Genomic DNA, 19,025 nt, shown 5'->3' with positions numbered 1-19,025 from the left:
ATTGGAGAAAGCTGGGCAGGAGGTACGTGGGTGTTCATTGTGTTACTCTATTTTTCCATGTGCTTGAATGGTATCATCATAAGAGGCCTACAGCCTGTGTCAGACCATGTGTCCCCTATTCCCCCTTTGGCCGAAACCTCGATAACGGTCACCTTAGAGACTAGCTATTTTTGGTCGGTTGGCCAATGGCATAAGCTCCCTAACTGTGGGACCCGTTCTTACCGCTCAGGACTTAAATATCACACAAGGCAGAATCCAGATGTGTCTCTTTTCAAGTCCACACATATTCAGATGGCTCTATTTGTCTAAGTTAACAGCAAGAGTAAGTAAAATCCAGTGTTTACTGGCCTTGAAGGACTCTGCCGTTTGCAGCGAATGCTCTGCTGCTCCCGTGGGCTCTGTGCTCTTACTGTTCAATGACTTTCAAAAGCCGGTTACTTTGTGAAAAGGCTGCTTCTCTGTTGGCCTAACGGTTAGGAATGGGCCTGCTCTTTCACTGCAGAAACTCAAGTTCAGTTGTGACTTAACTCACTGTTGGGGCTGTTGACTCAAACTGTCTGGGCTCAAATCCTGGCTCTCACATGCAACTTGCTTTTGGATTTTTGGGGGTGCTAAAAAGGAGATTAAAAGATAAAGTGAGTTAAAATAGTTAACCCCAGCTGCCACCTAATAAGCCCTCAGCAAACCTTCCCTATTATTCTCATGGTCATAGTTGCTGATTCTCTCTGGCCCTCACTTTCCACCTCTATAAAGTGAAGGGCCAGCACTGGGATACCCTCAGCATCGAAGGTAGTTTTAAGATTGCCGATTAATTTGCTGCCCCTTCTAATAAAAATGGTGAATAGAAAAGAGTAAAAACATTGACAGATGTGAAAACTCTGGCCCCTCAGGAAAACTCTGCCTTGGGGTCTCTAGAATATAACCTCTAAAATAACCTCTAACCTTTAGGTAAATCATTGGCTTACAAGTCTGCTAATGCTCTTGAGGCAGACACTGTGTCTTCTTCTCTCTAGTCACCAACCCTGGCCTGGCTCATGGATGTTTGATAAATGAATGAATGAATGAAGACTATGGTCAATAGCACCCTGGTTCTAATGATGTTAGACATTCTGGGTATTATGTAAATCTTGAAATATTTAGGCCTAGTATTGATGAAATCTCATTTTATATTTCTACATGGGTTGGCCTAAGAAGGCATCTCATTAAGACCCTGACTATAAATTTGTATCTTTTTTTCTGTGTGTTTATTTTCTGGATGATGAGTCCTTGTGTTCTTTAGAAGAAAAGTACTCTGTGTAACCTAGGGTGTAACTACTGATGATTTTTCGTGTTTATGGTTTATTAATTAGTCTGGAAAATACTTCCAACCACTTTGCCCTGATAATCTGAGGACACGAGTTTGTTTTTTCCAAAATCTCCCTCTCTGAGAGGTGTTTTTATTAATGAGGAAAGTGCAGGCAGCTGGCTCTCCTTGGTCTTTATTCTCAGATACCAGCGAATAAAGAGAAATCAAAATCCTTTTCCATTACACTTGAATTGAGAGCAATTTATTAACTCCATGGACGTTTCTCGTAATCCAGAAGTTCTCTTTTTAATTCCTACATGATTTCATTTTCATTAAAAGTATAAATTTGGAATTCCCATAATTACAGGGTGGAGTTCATAGATAAAGAACAACTTTTTAGACCGTGCCCTAAAATTAGCTATATTACAGCTAACTATACTTTATCCGTGTGTAAATCATTGGAATTTATGGTGATTTGCGCCCCCTCCAGGTCCAGAATCATTGACTACCAAAGCTGGAGGTCATCCACTCCTGTCCTTTTATTCAGTAAAAACCGATCCGAGAGATAAAGGGATTCTCACTGGAAAAAATTGTTTTGGTCTTTTCCAACAGTAAACATTATAAAGCAAAACAATAATAGAACAGGCTACAAATAGCAAAAGGGTCCAATTATTGTTTTATCTCCCTCCCTAATTTCTCTGCCTCCTTTCAGTTCCCTTGCTATGGTGAAAAGCTCAAAAGATGAGGAGAAAAAGGAAAGAAAGGGTGAAATAAAAACTGGGTTTTTGATTCCTGAAAAACTGAAACTTGTATATGGTAAACAATTTCAGAAGCCACACTTCTGAAACATCAGGCTCATAGCATATTGCAGCAGCCTTTGTTTTTGGATTAATGACCGTCAAGTGGTTAATCACTCGGGTTTTCCTTTTAAAGACTAGGAAGAAGGCTCTGGAGCTTATCCAACAGGGTGATCCCAAGGCTGATGGCAGAGTGTTCCTTTCCTCTCTAGTGCCAACTGGATTCAAGTGCAGAAGAAACAGCCAAGGCTGCAGGAGACCATAATGGTAGGTCAGGCTCCCCCACCTGCTCTTGGACATGGGCTCCCTTGACCTTGACAGGCATTTGTCACACAAAACTCCAAATCTCTATTTAGAAACTTTAAGTCCATTTGAGAAAAAATGAAGTGCTTGCATTGCAGTTTTTTGTTTTTTAATTCATTCAACAAATATTTACTGAGAATCTACTTTGTATTGAGAATTGGCCTAAACAGAAAGATGAGCGAGACCCACCATGCTCTTTACAGAGTTAATAATAGAAGATTTTTTACCTCCAGAGGGGAGGGCCTTTTTGTTGGTAGAACAACCTGCTTGGGCCCCTGTCCCCATGCTTTAGACCCATCATTCTGTCCTAATAACCACAGGGACATCAATTAGTGGCCACAGATGTTAGTGAAGTGTCTTTTACCAATACATCTTGTTTACTTTCTAAGTGGTGTTTCAACATTACATCATAAACACCAGGTCATACAATTATTATTACATATATATACAATAACAATTAACGTCATAAAACTCATCTTTTCCAGCCAGAGGTAGACATTTTGAAAGATAATGGGATATTTTAAAGTCTTGCAAATAATCCCAGGTGATTAATAACAGGATTTGACAATGTAGTAAAAAATGCTAATTTAATTGCTTTTCTCTCAGTCTCTCATTAGCAAGGAAAGACTAGTCAAATTAGACAGTTGGGGCTTAGTAGCCTGATACTAAATTGATGTAAATTAACAGTAAATATTTGAAAACAGCAGAGGAGATAAAAAAATTTTTTTTTAAAGCTTGGGTAATTGAATCCTGATTCAAAATGGTATTTAGCAGTTGAATGTAATATACTACCTACTACTCAGTCTATTATCTATCATTATCTTTTGAACCCTGTAATTGGACAAACAGGAAACTATCCATGATAATAAGTTTGTTCAAAATCATCTGTTTGCTGGAGTCTGGGGCACACACTGCAGTCATAATGAACAGGAGGCAAAACTGCTCACTGTAGCCTTTCCATTGTTTGTTCATCTCTGTTACCACAAAGTACGGCAACATACACACCTGGGCAGTCCAAGGCATCTTACCAAAATTATTTTAAAAAATAGTCATTTTTTCTTGCGTTCCATGAACGGGCAACATAACTCTTTATTTGCTGCAAGATGGGCACCATTGAACCTGACCTAGCTCCTGTCCCGGGTGTGTGTACATAACTGTGCTTAACACAGAACTGGGGCAAACAGTTTGCCTCCTGGAATTTCCATTAGATCCAACCACTTAGTTGCTTTATTTATCCTATCACTGGTTTTATTTTTCAGTGATTCTTTGGTCGTTATGCTGCCTCTATCACAGCTATCCAAACATCAGGTCACATAGGGCTCCTGCACACATAGGGCTCCTTCTAAGAGATTTAAATGGAAAGGCAACCCAAGCCATTACTGGTCTATTTTCAGTTTCCATTATCAATAAAACAAGAAACCAGCATTTTCATGCTGTGCAAAACCTTCAGGGAAGTGCAATGCTGCTGTCATTATCTTTAGACCAGGCTGCCGTCTACTCCCACTAATGCAGAGGAAATGATGAGTCCATCAGAATGAAAATAAAATAATGAAAGGATCAGAGTCACAGAGCGGGCTGCTGGCCTGGTCCACTGCATGGCTCCCTGCAAATGTCCCTTTGAATTTAGTGGAGCCTAGATGGTAAAACCACAGGTCACAACGGAACATAAATTCACCTCCTAATGAGATTAGTAGGCAGGCAAAATAAATGTCCTGCTGTTACGTTAGAGGCAGGCTCTAATCTGGTGTTTTCCTTGGAAATGATCATTTCCTTTGCAACAGGGAACCGTGGATGCAACCTGTTTAAATCTGACAGATTCTGTTTTGCCACAGAGCTATTTTTCACCTTGCTCTGTCTTTTTAATAGCAATTTTGAGGAGGCATTTGAATGAGTTGTGTCTTAAAGACTATTACCAAAGTGAGTTATGGGTGTCTCTATTCGTGGTCATCAATCGTGTTTCCCAGATCCCTCTTTTAAGAAAACTTTGTGCAACTTCTCCTCCCCTACCTAAACAAGGAGCCTTGCTTTGGAGGAGGTGTGGTGACCCCCAGGGTCCTCTCACTCTAGCCTTACGAATCAAAGGCAGAATAGACTCACTATTGTATTTGGGGTACTTTTAAAAAATCTTTACTGCAACTCTACTACTTAAAACCACTGGAAACGAGTATCACATACTAAAAAGCCTTAAGAATATGCCTAGATCAGGTGAACCCACATGGTCTCTGAGTAGAACAAAGCCCTCGAGTATGTAGCTAGATTGCAAGGGACTTCCTTCGTTTTCAGCAGAAGGCAGTCTCACCTGGAGTACAATACCCTCCTCTCATTAAAAATGCAAGATAGGATCTCCTCCTGGATCCTTTCTACAGAACTTGATGCAAGTTCATGGATTGTACCGTCCTGAGCAGTGAGTGGCATTTAATCAAAGCCTTCTGTGAAATAATCTCAGTGTTTCCTGAGCTCTGTAAATTCACCAAGCGAGTTAAGAGGTCCTTTCAAAAGGAATGGGAGACCCGACTTTGAATTTAGGAGTATTTGAAGCTTCTGCATAGAAGGTACAGACGATTTAACGGACACATATTTTCTCAACATTTTCTAGGACTCAGGCTGGAGATTCCTCCTCTGTGAAACTGCCCATGAGGAATAATAGATCATTTGCTAGTACCCCAATGCATGGCATTTTGACATATTGTTTTTCTGAGGCTGGAAAGAAGCCACAGAAAACTTTTGCACTTGTAATATGTGTTTTACTGTGTATGCAGTGATTTATGAACATTTTTTTCATCTAACAAAACAATTTCCTTTCTGCCATTCGTGCTTCCATTCAAAAACCTGAACTGCAAATCCAACTACTTTAAGGGAGAAATTATCTTTTGGCCCAGGGTTTAACAAATTTTTTTCTTTCAACTTTTCACTTCTCAATAGTTTGAGTTGTATCTCTACTTGTGTATTTTCTATGTATCGAATTTGCAAATGTCAGAGATTTAAGTCAAGTCTCCTCCCATTCTCATAATTTTCTCTGCTCACTGTTAACTCTCCTTATCAGATGAAAGAGCTCAAGGGAAGATAGATTGATTTTCCATTAGATAGGTGGTCCTGTGTTTATTGGGACTCTCTTCCAACTTTTCATTTCCATAACTGTTTCTTCCTTATCCCACCATATCTGTCCTCCACTCTCTGCTGCACCTCTGTGTTTATAATTTGAATTGCAAACAGTAACTGAATCCACTTTGCCAGTGTCCAGTATATCTGGTACGTGTTAATGATTACCTATTGGCCTCCCATGTATTAAATTCAGAGTTAAAGTTTCATGTCCAATAATCTCCCTGAAGGAATTTCCCAAATCATGTTTGCTTACCTCATACAAATGAACTTGTTCTTGGGTTACAGCAAAGATCAATAATACGTTATTTTGCACCAGTTTATCAATGAGTTGTCCAATTGTTGGATATTCCTAAAATTGAACACAAAGATTTTAAGTATCTTCTTAACAAAAATATGTAAAATAAAGGAATATCTCTTTCAAAGATATCTTACTGAGTTTGGCATTTTCAATTCTCACAGGCATTACTGTGTCTATCACTCCAAGTAAACAAATACACAATTAGCATTATTTTCTTAATTGGTTTAGTAATTGTTTCCTAGCTATTGTAAGTTGATTTAATTCCTTAGAGTCGGTGCCTGTCAACGTGGTGTATTATGATCTGTCACTTCCAAGGAGATCACTAAATTTATCTAAAGACTTACAGTGTGTCATCTTTTCAAGGGTAGAGATACATGTCTTTTTCTAAGTGCCACTTGCCTGCAGGTAAATATTGGAGGGAATGTTAGAATTGAGAGAGGGACCATGACTATGATGAAGGTGAGGGAGGTGACTCTTGCAGCTCTGAAACTCTGACTGGAATTGGATAGGGCGGGATGAGGGTTGCGGAAGGACCAACCTGCTGAGGAAGCACACACTGCCACTCCTAAATCCCTCTGACTTGAGATATTCCTGTACCAGTTCTCCAATTTGGTCTTACTGCCTTTTTGATGTCACGAATTGGTTTTATGGGATGCTGCAATATTTTTACAGGGCAATTGAAAAGCCATTGTATTCAATTTACTTCTGTTCCATTGATACATTCATTCCTGAGTGATACAAGTACTTTAAAATATAAAGTCATTAATTATCATATTTGCAGATGACCTTTACTTTCCAAGCCTGGAAAACCTGGAGCACATTTGCCTGGCGTATGACTCCAAATGTGAATAATGTGTAAAAATACCCTCAAATGAGGGAGTGGCCTGCAAACAAGGGAACTAAGAATACCATGTTGCTTATGACTGCAGTAAGCCAAAGTGCAGGAACACTGACGAATAAGCCTTCTTGCACACGAATGTGGTGTGTTCATATATTCTCAGCGCTTCCGGAATATTTTTGTCTTCAGCCACAAAATTAAAGTTGAGGGAAAAGTATAGTTTTGCCTAAGATACTCAGGTCAGTTACCCAACTGCAAATCTGGCTGTGTAATGCGTGCTTTCTATCCCATTTGGATTTTTATTAGTGGATATTAGCAGAATCCAGGTACTATCTATAAAGCTTTCTGAGTCTGACATTCTCAGTTTCTGTGTTTCAATTGCCCAAATATTAAGTATCCTTCAACCTTAAGCCTGAGGTCCTCCAACGCTGGTCCCTACTTATCTCCAGATGTTCTCCAAACTTTCAACTGCTGTGCCTGTGTAGCCAGGATGGTACCACGTAGCCCTCCATAGGCGGGTGAATATGGTTTTCTATTTGATCCAGATCTTTTGGTTTAATTCCCACAATTATATTCTAAGTTCCTCAAGGCCAGGGATCATGTCCTGTTATTTTGCGGCCCCAGGAGCCTGGCCCAGTGTTGAGAGCATAGAAAGTGCTCAGAGGACCCGGGGGCTATGTTGCAGGCAGGGAAATAGCCCACGGCTCTGTGCATTGTAGCAACTTAATAAGAATCACTTGAACGTGTATTACAGGAGAAGGTCATATTAGGCAACAGGCAGTATTTGCTTCTGTGATCTTGCTTTTTTCTGAGATGTCTATTATGGGGCATTTGAATAGTTGCAAGAAAAAAGTAACAAAAAAGGGATCCACTTCTCACGGTTTATTACCCCTCATTGGCTAAAAGACAAAATGTGGCTACCCTCACTAATCCTTTAATATGGAAGGACAACCGATACAATTAAAAATATATAAATTTGGTGAACACTATTGATCAAAAGTTAGGTAGAAACAGCCATGTTGAAGTTTAGAAATTTAGGTCAAGAAATGATAGCAGATAATTCATGAACCATTAGATTTTTTAAACTAATAGCCAACGCTGTAGTAAGCGTTTCTGTACATTATCTCACTAAAGTCTTTTCTTTTTAGAGGATAGTTTTTCCAATCTGATATCAGAATCCTGGGTTCTCTTCCCTCTTTCTTTCTCTCACCTACACACACTTCTACAGCATTGTCATTTTCAAAAGTCACATAAATTCTCTGTACCATTTTTTCCCCAAGTGTTAAATGGGGATAATATGACCTTTCCAGGTTTCTGCTTCATAATTCAATTCTATTTTTAGTGTGCTCCAGGCACTGTGCTGTCAGCAAATAGAGATAATAAACCAGTTCTGGTACTGAGGATGTATGTTAAAGACAGACAGAAACCAACAAGCACATTTTCGTATGGCAATGGCCAAGAAGCCATCTATGTATAAGAGCCAGGGGAGAGATGATCGCTTTGGGGCCCAGTGGAGGTCAGACAGGGTCCTCCCCGTCCCCGGAGCAGTCATGATCGAGCTGGGTTTTAAAAGATCAGTAAGAGTTTCTCAGCAGCCTTGGAGGAAAGGGCATTGCAGACAGAGGGAAGGACACATGCACCAGCGTGGCAGCCTCACGGTCTGTTCAAGGGAAACAATTAGACACATAGGGTTCTGGTGAGGATCAAATGAGATCATGTACATCAAAAGAGCTCTGAAATTTTTACCTTGTTTTACAAAAGTCAAGTGTTTTTTCTTTTTTTGAATGTCACGAGCATTTTTTAAATGACGAAAATAAGCCAGATTTAATAAGCACCAACCGAGCAGCACCTGACTAGTGGTTTCCCAGGGAGTCCCAGGGTCCATGAAAACATGGAATTATGGAGGCAGCATGACTCTGGGACCATCATTTGAAACAACTCCTAGGTGACTACTGTTCTGGTCTGAGCCTTCCTTTCCAGGGCTATGGTTCAAACAGAATGAGCTGACTGTATTATATTTTGCTGGCCTCGGGCTCTTTGAAAAATTGGGGAGGTTCTGGGATCATTCGTACTATAGCAAATCTGAACTTATCCCACATTGCCACCGCCCATCTGTGCTCTCGAGGGGACCTCTAAGGGCGATGAGGATGGAGAAAGGCCAATGTGTTAATCTCAAATCAGAAAATGTGCACTGCTTCTACCAAGGGTGGGTTACTCTGCTATGTATTACAGCAATTGTTGCTCCGTTCGCCTACTTGTAGCCCTGAAAACAGTGTAGAGTATAGGTTACACACCAAGACTGTTGACATGGAGTATTCATTCTTGCTGTCCAAGTGACAGAGCCCATCGTTAGGAATGACAATGCCTGCCAGTTTGCTGTCCATTCCAAAATGAGAATCGGCATCGCTCACAAAGACCAGGAGATGGAGGGAGTCATTACGCCAGCCAATTTTTTCCTGCAGTGAGAGAGAAGCATTTAGCTTGTATGGGAGAGGGGCGGACGTTTATTGAGAGTGGATCAGTTATGCTTGGACACATTCAGATTATTAAAATATATATTGCTGCTCGATCTATTTTAGACTGTTTCATCTATTGTGAGTTGGTAATATTAACATATTAAAAACATGAAATTCTGTGACCTTTGTTTTATCCTGGATTACATTTTCAGGTGATTTATGCTTCAGAAAAAATGGTTCCACTACAATCAGTATCCAGTTGATCTTGACATTTACACAGTTAATTATTTTTACTGTCCAGTTTTCAATTTACCAGAAAAATGACAGAAGGGAGTGAGGGAGGTCATAGATTATCCCAAATCCAAGCTGAAGCAGAGCTAGTAAGAATGCAATACAGAATGGACCCGAAGTAAGCCTGTTTTATTAAAATTTCACCCAACCTGTAGGCACCTATTTCTCTTTCTACTGATATCATCCAAAAATTCTAAACATAATACAAGGATAAAAACTGCTTATCAAAGTATGACTGCAGAGTACTGTTAATTAAGATGGTCTGTTTTCTGTCTCTTTGCAGAGCTCTCCCCTTTAATTAAGATTAGTCAAGGAACTAGTTGGACAGAAGCTCATCGTAGCTGCCCCATGGTACCTTATCTTTTTCCTTCCTTCCTTAATTCTTTGGCCCTCCCACATTCTAGGACCTTCGGCCCTATCTGTTTCCTGATATTTTCCATGAAGACTGTCATCTGAAGACAGGGGAATCGTTCCCATGGGTATGAGTTTGATTGTCAAGGAGGAGAGGTACTCTTGCATTGTTGTAGAGACACTGTGGCTTCTGATGCTTATTTTGTTGTTCGAAACAATAGATAGCTGATCATATGTAGACGTTTATTCTGAATCAGAGCATTTTTACTTTTTTTTCGTTAATTGCTGTCTTTGTTTTTTTCTTTTTTTTCACCATGGTTGATTCAAAAACTAATGAATATGATTTGGATCTTTGAAAATTAATCATACATGACTATTCTTTTAACCAATTTTTCCCAACTGTACTACAATGTTATTAGACTATTTGAATATTAGGCATAAAAAATTGTCCCCATTTCAACATGATGGAATTAAAAAATGTACAAAATTTTAAGTAGCTGTTGTAGAAATATGGTGATTAAAGGAAAGATAAAGTTAGCTAAGCTTTTCAAAGGAGATTTGTTCACAAGAGATGAAATTTGTGTCAACAGAATGAAACACTGCTCCCCTCAGCATACCTTACATACAGCAGCTTGCATAATTGCATCAAATCCACCTTCTGGGGTGTCAATATTAGCAGAAATTTTCTGATTCTTCACAATTTCATTGAATCTTTCTGCATCATTTGTCAACGGCAAAATGTGCTTGAATCCAAATGTAGGTAAACAAATGTATGGAATACTACTGCAAAAGGAAGATGTAAAATGTTCTTGAAATATGATGCAACACACAATGAATGGGTTTAATAGCCTAACAGCATTTCCTTCAATGAAGATGCATTTTTCTAAAGTGCCCGACTCCGTAACTTGGCTGTGAGTCTCACTGTTAAGGTTGTTTTCATCGTCTCCCACCCAGCCCTTCCAAATTGGCCACATTAGCTAACACTTAGAGCTTGCTGTGTGTCTTGCATTGGTTCAGACACAGAAAACAGATAATCAGGTGATCAGACTCCCCGTGTGTGTTTGTGTGTGTGTGTGTGTGTGTGTGTGTGTGTGTGTGTGTAATCACTACCTTCTATTGCCTCTCAACCAAAATCCACCATTAAGTTTACATGATGACAACAATTCCTTTGTATTTTGATAGCTTAAACTGTCACCAAGGATGAGTCTCCCTGTAGCAAGACTGAGAGAGGAACCTGTCTACTCCGTCCTCTGCTCAGTCCGGCCTGCCCAGGGCCTGAAAATCAGAGCAAGGCTCTTGATTCTAGAGCCCAACTTTATTGTGATAGAACAGACTATTGTGGACAAGCCTGGGGTAAAACCACCACTAAAAACAGTTTACCTGTGAGGAAAATGCCATGTTAGGATGAGATCTGCCCTAAAGACATCACAGTAGAACAGAAATTGCTAATCCTGAATCAGCCACATTTTATTCTGAAAGCCAGCTAGTAGCTGTGCATGAGACTTTGGGCAAGTTACTCAACCCTTCTGAGCTTTAGGTTTTCCTTTGTAAAGTAGAGATAAATAACATAGAGCAGAGATTCTCAAAGTGTGGTCCCTGGACCAGCCACGTGAGCATCACATGGGAACTTGTTATAAATGCAAAATCTGGGGTATGACTCCGGACCTGCTGAATCGGAAATGTTAGGTGTGGACTCAGAGACCTGTGTTGAGCCAAGTCTTCCTGATGCATTCCAAAGTTTGAGAAACATAGGTGTAGAAGCACAGAGACAAAAAGGAGTAGCCCCCAGTGAGGCTGTGGTATGCTTCTGAGGAGAGCTGGCTGACTTAGGTGAGCATCTTTGCAAGTTCAACAGCCTGTCTTGTCAGCATACAAGGAGCTGATGCATCTTTGAGGAGTAGGCTCTTTTTCACCATAGTCATCTGCCTGAGGTATACAGTCAATTCTCATTATTTACAGATTCCATATCTTTGAAAATCCATATTGCTAAAATGTATTTGTAACTCCCAAATCAGTCCTTTCTCTGTCATTCGTGTACATGCACAGTGACAAAAAAGCTGAGTCGGGCTTCCCTGGTGGCGCAGTGGTTAAGAATCTGACTGCCAACGCAGGGGACATGGGTTTGAGCCCTGGTCCGGGAAGATCCCACATGTCGCGGAGCAACCAAGCCCGTGCGCCACAACTACTGAGCCTGCGCTCTAGAGTCCACAGGGCACAGCTACTGAGGTCCATGCACCTGGAGCCCGTGCTCCGCAAGAGGAGAAGCCACCACAATGAGAAGCCCACGCACCGTGGGGAAGAGTAGCCCCTGCTCGCCGCAACTAGAAAAAGCCCATGCACAGCAACGAAGACCCAATACAGCCAAAAAAAAAAAAGTTGAGTCACCTGATATGATACATATGTTTCCAGCTGAGGTCAAATAAGACAGCCTTCTTGTTCCAGCTGTCATACTGTAAACAAATGTCCTTTTTGTGGTCTATCTGGTGCCATGGTTTTTTTTTTTTTTTTGCATTTTTGTGATTTTGGGGTAATTTTGCTGTTTAGAGTGGCCCCCAAGTGTAGTGTTGAAGTGCTGTCTGGTATTCCTAAGTGCAGGAAGACTTTGATGTGTCTTATGGGAAAAATACACATGTTAGCTAAACTTTATTCTGGCATGAGTTACAGTGCTGTTGGCTGCGATTTCAACATTAATAAATCCACAATATGTATTAAATAAGATGTCTTTAAATAGAAACACACAGAAAACAAAGTTATGTATTGCTCAGTTGGTGAAACGTGACCAGAGGCTCGTAGGAACCTAACCCTGTGTCTCCCCTAGTAGAGCATTCTCTAATGCAGTTGTTGAGGAGAATTTACAGAACAAGACTTCTGTAAATGATGAGAATCAACTATATATATATAAGTCAGAATGACTGTGGATTTGTTTACACTGAGAAATGAAGCTCTGCCGGAACCAGAATGCTGGTGTCTGCAAGGATAATCATTTACTTCCTGTCAGTAGACTTTCACAAAAAGTAGGTCATAATCTGATGCGTCCTCAGATTTCAGAACAAGGGGGGGTTAAAGGTGGCCAGCACCGAATGGTACAGTCTGAGATGTCCCATTTTCTTAATGAGGTATCTTTTATTTTCTAATGATTTTAAGAACTCTATCTCTAAATAGTATCAAACTTTTGTCTTTGTAGTTTGTTTTTAAATTTTGTTTACAATGTTTTTGGATATATACCTTAAAAATTTTTATATAGTCGATTTTTTCCCTTCAAAGATGAATGTATTTTGAAATGTGAAATGAGGAATTAAAAAAAAAAAAAGTTAACCTATTAAATGATAATAATGTAGCATTTGTCCTAATTGCTCCTGTAGTATTTAAAGCAGCTACAGGGTAGAAGAAAATGCCATTAGATTTAGAATAAAAAGACTAAATAGTTATCTATCTAGAATGAGGGTGATAATAATAGTTACTTCACAAGGTTGTTGTAAAAATTACATTAAAAGTATTTTATAAAAAGTATATAATTGTGTGAAGTGTACCATTGTCCCTGGAGCCCAATTAGTCTTGGAAATGTTTCGTTTAATCTTTTATTTGGGGGTGTTTGTTCACACTGTACAAAAATGGCATTTGAGAATCTTCTGGAGCCAGAGAACTAGTATTCCTATCTTTCGGTAAGAGATTTGCATTTTTGTTGGTTAGAATTATTTGCTATGTAGTTCTTACTAGAACTCTAATCTTTTGGAAAGGGGAATACATTTATTTAATTCAATAAACATATTCATGTGCTGGGAGATGAATGAAGCTAAAACAAAGCAGAATGTCAGAGCTGGGTCACACCAGAAAATTTTGACTGGAGGCTGCCTATTTTGGTCAAAGTTCTTCCTCCAACAAATGCTTATATTTGGTTGTTATTTTCTAAGATAGAAATTGAAGGAACTACTCATTGCTGAATAACTTGATTTTGAGTCCCTAGACAACAATAGATTTGCATTTAAAATGCATTCAAATTTAAAATTGTAAAACACAATATAAAAAGTGCTACTTATATTTTTATTAAAACTTTAAATAAAGTTCATAAAGTAAGACTATAATGATATATACTAAAAGGTTAACACCATCTTTTTTGAGTGGGATTAGAAATGATTTCCATTTTCTTCTTTTTGTCTGTATTCTCACTTGGGCTTGTTATTAAAAATTACATTATATACTCATATATGGTTTTTTGTGTGTACATATAGGAAATCTAAGCATTTCATGGTTCAGTTATCTCTTTTGCAAAACTACAATGAATTCCTCACTTCAAGTCTTCAAAAATAAAACAAAACACCAAATCAAACGTGAAATGACGTTAAAAAAAAAAATCCCTCAAAATGTTCGATGGAGAAAATTTTATCTTTGTGCTGTTAAATATTTTTAAATGCATATTACAATTCATTACAAATAGGAAAATGGAGAAAATATGATTTTTCTTGATGTTTCTTAGAGAGCAGCATAAGAGAAACTTCTTTCAAAAACGTAAACCATTCAGGCTTCTTACGTGGTGAAACGAAGTTTTAGTGACTTTCCATCTAACGAAGATAAAGAACGCAAGCTACTTCAAAAAGCACTAGAGACTAGATTAAAACTGAGGTTTTAAAAGTGTGGTGTGCAGACCCACAGAGGTCCCTGACACCTTTTCAGAGAGTTTTTCAGGTCAAACATATTTCATAATAATAAGAGATGTTATTTGTCTTTTTCACTGATGATGCAAAGCAATGGTGAATAAAACTGCTGGTGCCTTAGCACAGATCAAGGCAGTGGCACCAAACTGCCTAGTATTCCTTATAATTTTTTTTTAAATGCTAGTTTCACTTGATTGTCCTTGACGAAGCAGTAAAAGATATTAATTTTATTAAGTCTACACCCTTGGATACGTGTTTTTAAAAAATATTTCTGTGTGACCACATGGGAAATATGCATACAGCATTACTGCTGCACATTGAAATACATGTTTATAGTGGAAAAACACTTGCGGTTGTTTGAACTGAACTGGCCTATTTTATGGAACAATCATTTGATCTGAAAGCCACACTATCATTCCAACTTAAGTTTTTGGCAGACATATTCTTAAAAATGAAGAAAGTAAGCCTGCTACTTCCAGGAAAACGACTATCAGTATTTGTTGCCAATGCTGAAATCTGAAGTAACTAGAAAATTAGAACTTCAGAAAATTATCATCTGCCACCCATGGCTTAACGGCTTCCCAACACTTCAAGATTTATCTGATGGGATTAATGACGATATTAACAAATATGATTTTTTTAGATATTATATCATGAAATTTGGAAGATCTACATAACTCACTGAAACTTCATTTTCCAAATGATCAGAGCGTTATATTACAAAACCACATGCACACACACACACAACACACACACACACACACACCAGTAAAAGAGCGATTCAAAGTGCAAAACAGACCAATGGTTTTTAATGTAACAAAATATGAAGTTCATTGATATTTTTTCAGATTCCACATCGAAAATAAATTTACCTCTTGTACAGTTTGAATGTAATATCAAAGAAGAATGTCTACAGTTATTGGAAAAATCTATTAACTGCTTCTCCCTTTTCCAACTATATATCTGTGTGAAGTTTGACTTTCTTCATGGAATTCAACCAAAACAAAGTATTACAACAGATTAAACGGAGAAGCAGGTATGAGAAGCCAGTTGTCTTCTTTTAAATCAGATATTTTAAGAGATTTGTAAAAATGTAAAATAGTGCCACTCATCTTGTTAACTTTTGTTCTGTTTTGGAAAATGTAGTTATTATTCCTAAAGGTGTGTTATTATAGTAATATGCAGTGTATTTTTCATTGTAATTATTAAATAAATTGATAAATAATTATTTTTATATTTTCTTAGTTTTACATTCTAAGACACTGAATATTGATAGATATAAAGCTCTTTTGGACGTCTTAATTTTTAAGAGTGTAAGAGAGTCCTGAGATCTAAAAGTTTGAGGACCATTAGACAAAAATAACTAGAGAAAATAAGTGTTAATGAGAGAAAAAAAATTAAAACTGGTTTTGAATGTCTGTTATGTTCTGAGCCTATTCAGCTCTCACGATTAGCCCAGGAAGTGAATATTATTATCCTCATTTATAAATGAAGAGATGGGAGCTCCAAGGTTATGATTTAAGCCCAGGTCTGGAAAACGCCATGTTCTTTTCTCTTACCTCTCATTGCCTTTGTACTAAAGAACATTTTATTCCATAATTATAAGGTTTGAATTGATCAAAGGATTGACTTCTGTGTTTGGTGTTTGGGTTCTTGGTGTGTAAATGTGTGGCGAGTGGAATCTGGACAGAGAATCTGGGAGAATTAAGGGCGTGATTAGAAAGGAAAACATATAATGTTGCAGCAAAAAAGAACTCGTTATTTATAACTTTAGCTAATGGTAAATTTTGCCAACAAGAATAAAAGAAAAACCTCTATGAAATAGGAAGATGCTGACCTTTCAAGAGCTCAAATATGTGATCCTCCTTTGGGTTCCCGTTCACCGAACCCTGGGCAGTGCTCTGGCCTCCCTTTACCCCACTCTGTTGGTGTTGATAGTAGCTACCACCTACTGAGAGCTTCATGGTCAAGCCCAATATCAAATGCTTCCTTTCATTACCTCACCCACTCCTTACAACCCCTCTGTGTGATCGGTATTATTATTCCAAACTAAAGCTCTGAGAAATGAAGCGGTTTCCCTAAGGTGACATTATGAGTGAGCAGATGAATGGTTACCTGGTAACATGGGTGTATTCAAGGGATCAATGGAACAGAACAGAACGTCCAGAATTAGACACACATACAGTCAATTGCTTTTTAACAAAGGCATCGAGATAATTCAATGGGGAAAGGAAAATCCTGCTTAACAAATAGTGCTGAAACAATTGGATAGTTGCATGTAAACAAAAGATAGACCTAGACATTTTCCTCATTCCAAACAGAAACGCTAATTTGAGATCATAGACCTAAGTGTAAAAGCTTCAACCACAAAGCTTCTAGAAGAAAACAGAGGAGGAATCTTTGAGACATTAGGATAGGCAAAGATGTCTCAGGACAAAAAAATACACTAATCATAAAGCTAAAAATTGATTAACTGGACTTCATCGAAATTAAAAACTTGCTTGACCAAAGACATTGATAGAAAAATAAAAATACAATCCACTGCCTGGGAGGATATATCTGCAAAATATATTTGACAAAGAACTTTTGTCCAAATATACGAAGAACCTATACAATACAATATTAAGAAGAAAATCTAATTTTTAAAAATAGGAAAAATATTTGAAAAGATACTTCACAAAATAAGATATGAGAATGGGAAAAAAATACATGAAAAGATGTTCCACATCATTTGTCATTAGAGAAATGCAAAGTAAAGCTACAATGAGATACACACCTATTAGAATGGTTAAAACTAAAAAGACTGAAATTACCAAGTATTAACAAGGATTTGAAATAAATGGAACCCTCACACATTGCTGATGGAAACGCAGAATGGTACATGCACTTTGGAAAACAATTTGATGGTTTCTTAAAAAAATTAAAACTATACTTATCATACAATTCAGCAATTCTAATTCTAGGTATCTATGCAAGAGAAACAAAAACATACATCCACACAAAGACTTATATGCAAATGATCATAGCAGTATTTTTTCATGATCACCAGAAATTGGGAAACAACCCAAATGTCCATCAATAGATGAATAAATAAAGTGTAGTATAATAAATTCATACAAGGGACTATTACTTAAAACAAAAAGGAACAAACTACTGGTGAACACAAAATCAGGGAAGAATCTCGAAAACATTATGTTGAGCAAAAGAGCCAGGCACAAAAGGTATATACCATTTTTTCCATTCATATGAAATCCAAGAATAGGCAAAATCAATCTAACTGATAGAAATCAGAAAGTGGTTGCCTCTGGGGAAGCAGAACTGACTGAAATGGGGCATAAGGAAACTTTGTGTGGTGATCGAAATGTTCCATGTCATGTTTTAAGTGGTGCTTACATTGGTATATTCAACTGCCAAAACTCATGAAACTGAACATTTCTGCTGTGTGTATTTTAGTACCTGTCAATTATACCTCAAGAAGGGGGGTTGGGAACAGATATTATCTCTGATATTTGCAACCAAACACAATTCCTAAGAGTTGCAATCAGTGATGAATTCTTTTCAAGGTCAAAATATTTTTTGGGCTTCCCTGGTGGCGCAGTGGTTGAGAGTCCGCCTGCCGATGCAGGGGACACGGGTTCGTGCCCTGGTCTGGGAAGATCCCACATGCCGCGGAGTGGCTAGGCCCGTGAGCCACAGCCGCTGAGCCTGCGTGTCCGGAGCCTGTGCTCCGCAACGGGAGAGGCCACAACAGTGAGAGGTCTGCGTACTGCAAAAAAAAAAAATATATATATATATATATATATATATATATATATATATTTTTTTTTTTCTTTTTGCTGTCAGATTCTAGTTGGGAACCGCATTGAAATGTCTTAAAACGATACTATAAAAACTGTCTTCTATAGAGATTGATTCCTTGGGTGTATACTAGTGTTCAAAGTCAGTGTACGTTTGGAAAGCCATTTCACGTGTATACTATATTTATAGGAGTAAAGGGCTTGGCTTTGGACAAGCCCAGATCTTGGTACAGATCACTGATTAGTTAGGTGGCCTCAGGCAAATTACTAACCTCTCAGAGCCTCTGTTACTTCCTCTGAGTGTAGGGATGATGAAGCCTGCTTTGACCTGAAGCTATTATGAAGATTGAATGAGGTCATCTATGTAAAATCTTTAGCATAGGGTCTGGCACAGAGCAAATGGAAGCTCTTTTTCAATAGAAGGATATCAAATAATTTTATTTTGACCATGTCGTTGATATGTACAGGTAAGTCATCTCAAAGCAACTTGCCCTTGATCATCACCTGGATAATACATGGTTTTAGTAGCCGATCAGAGCATATTATAATGGAGTCATTGCTTAATTTCCTAATGAATTTGACAACAGTGAAGGCTACAAAGGGCTTTTCCAAGCGATAAGAGAAATTCACATCTCCCGAAGTATATCAGAGGTAGCTACAAAAGCTGTTATTTTGGCTGCAATCATTGGAGTGGAGACATATACTCTGAGAAAGTGTGGGTTACTGTCAAATAGCCTCAGAGAGTGGTGGTCATTGAGGATAGAAGGCCTCTGAGGGGCTGGGGAAGGGCTCAGCCCAGTGGAACCTGCAGTGAAAGACTTGGTCCGCTTGTCTGCAGAGCACAAAGCCAAATTT

The 19,025-nt window shown here is 38.4% G+C and overlaps 1 protein-coding gene across 5 annotated transcripts in view; it reads right to left on the bottom strand.

The window, feature by feature from the left end:
* The window catches only part of ITGB6 (integrin subunit beta 6), a 145,282-nt gene that overhangs the window by 67,073 nt on the left and 59,184 nt on the right, over positions 1-19,025 (bottom strand). For all 5 annotated transcript variants that reach the window (XM_082658836.1, XM_082658835.1, XM_082658839.1 and 2 more), the window contains 3 exons: positions 10,339-10,504; positions 8,918-9,079; positions 5,741-5,836 (listed from right to left, as the gene is read on the bottom strand). In XM_082658836.1, coding sequence (XP_082514962.1) covers positions 5,741-5,836; positions 8,918-9,079; positions 10,339-10,504 — 424 coding nt within the window. The remainder of the gene's footprint in view (positions 1-5,740; positions 5,837-8,917; positions 9,080-10,338; positions 10,505-19,025) is intronic.

Source organism: Grampus griseus, assembly GCF_964374135.1.
Source record: "Grampus griseus genome assembly, chromosome: 7".
Classification (NCBI taxonomy): Eukaryota; Metazoa; Chordata; class Mammalia; order Artiodactyla; family Delphinidae; genus Grampus; species Grampus griseus.
Note: the sequence above shows the minus strand (reverse complement) of the source record. Positions and strands in the feature narration are given on the sequence as shown.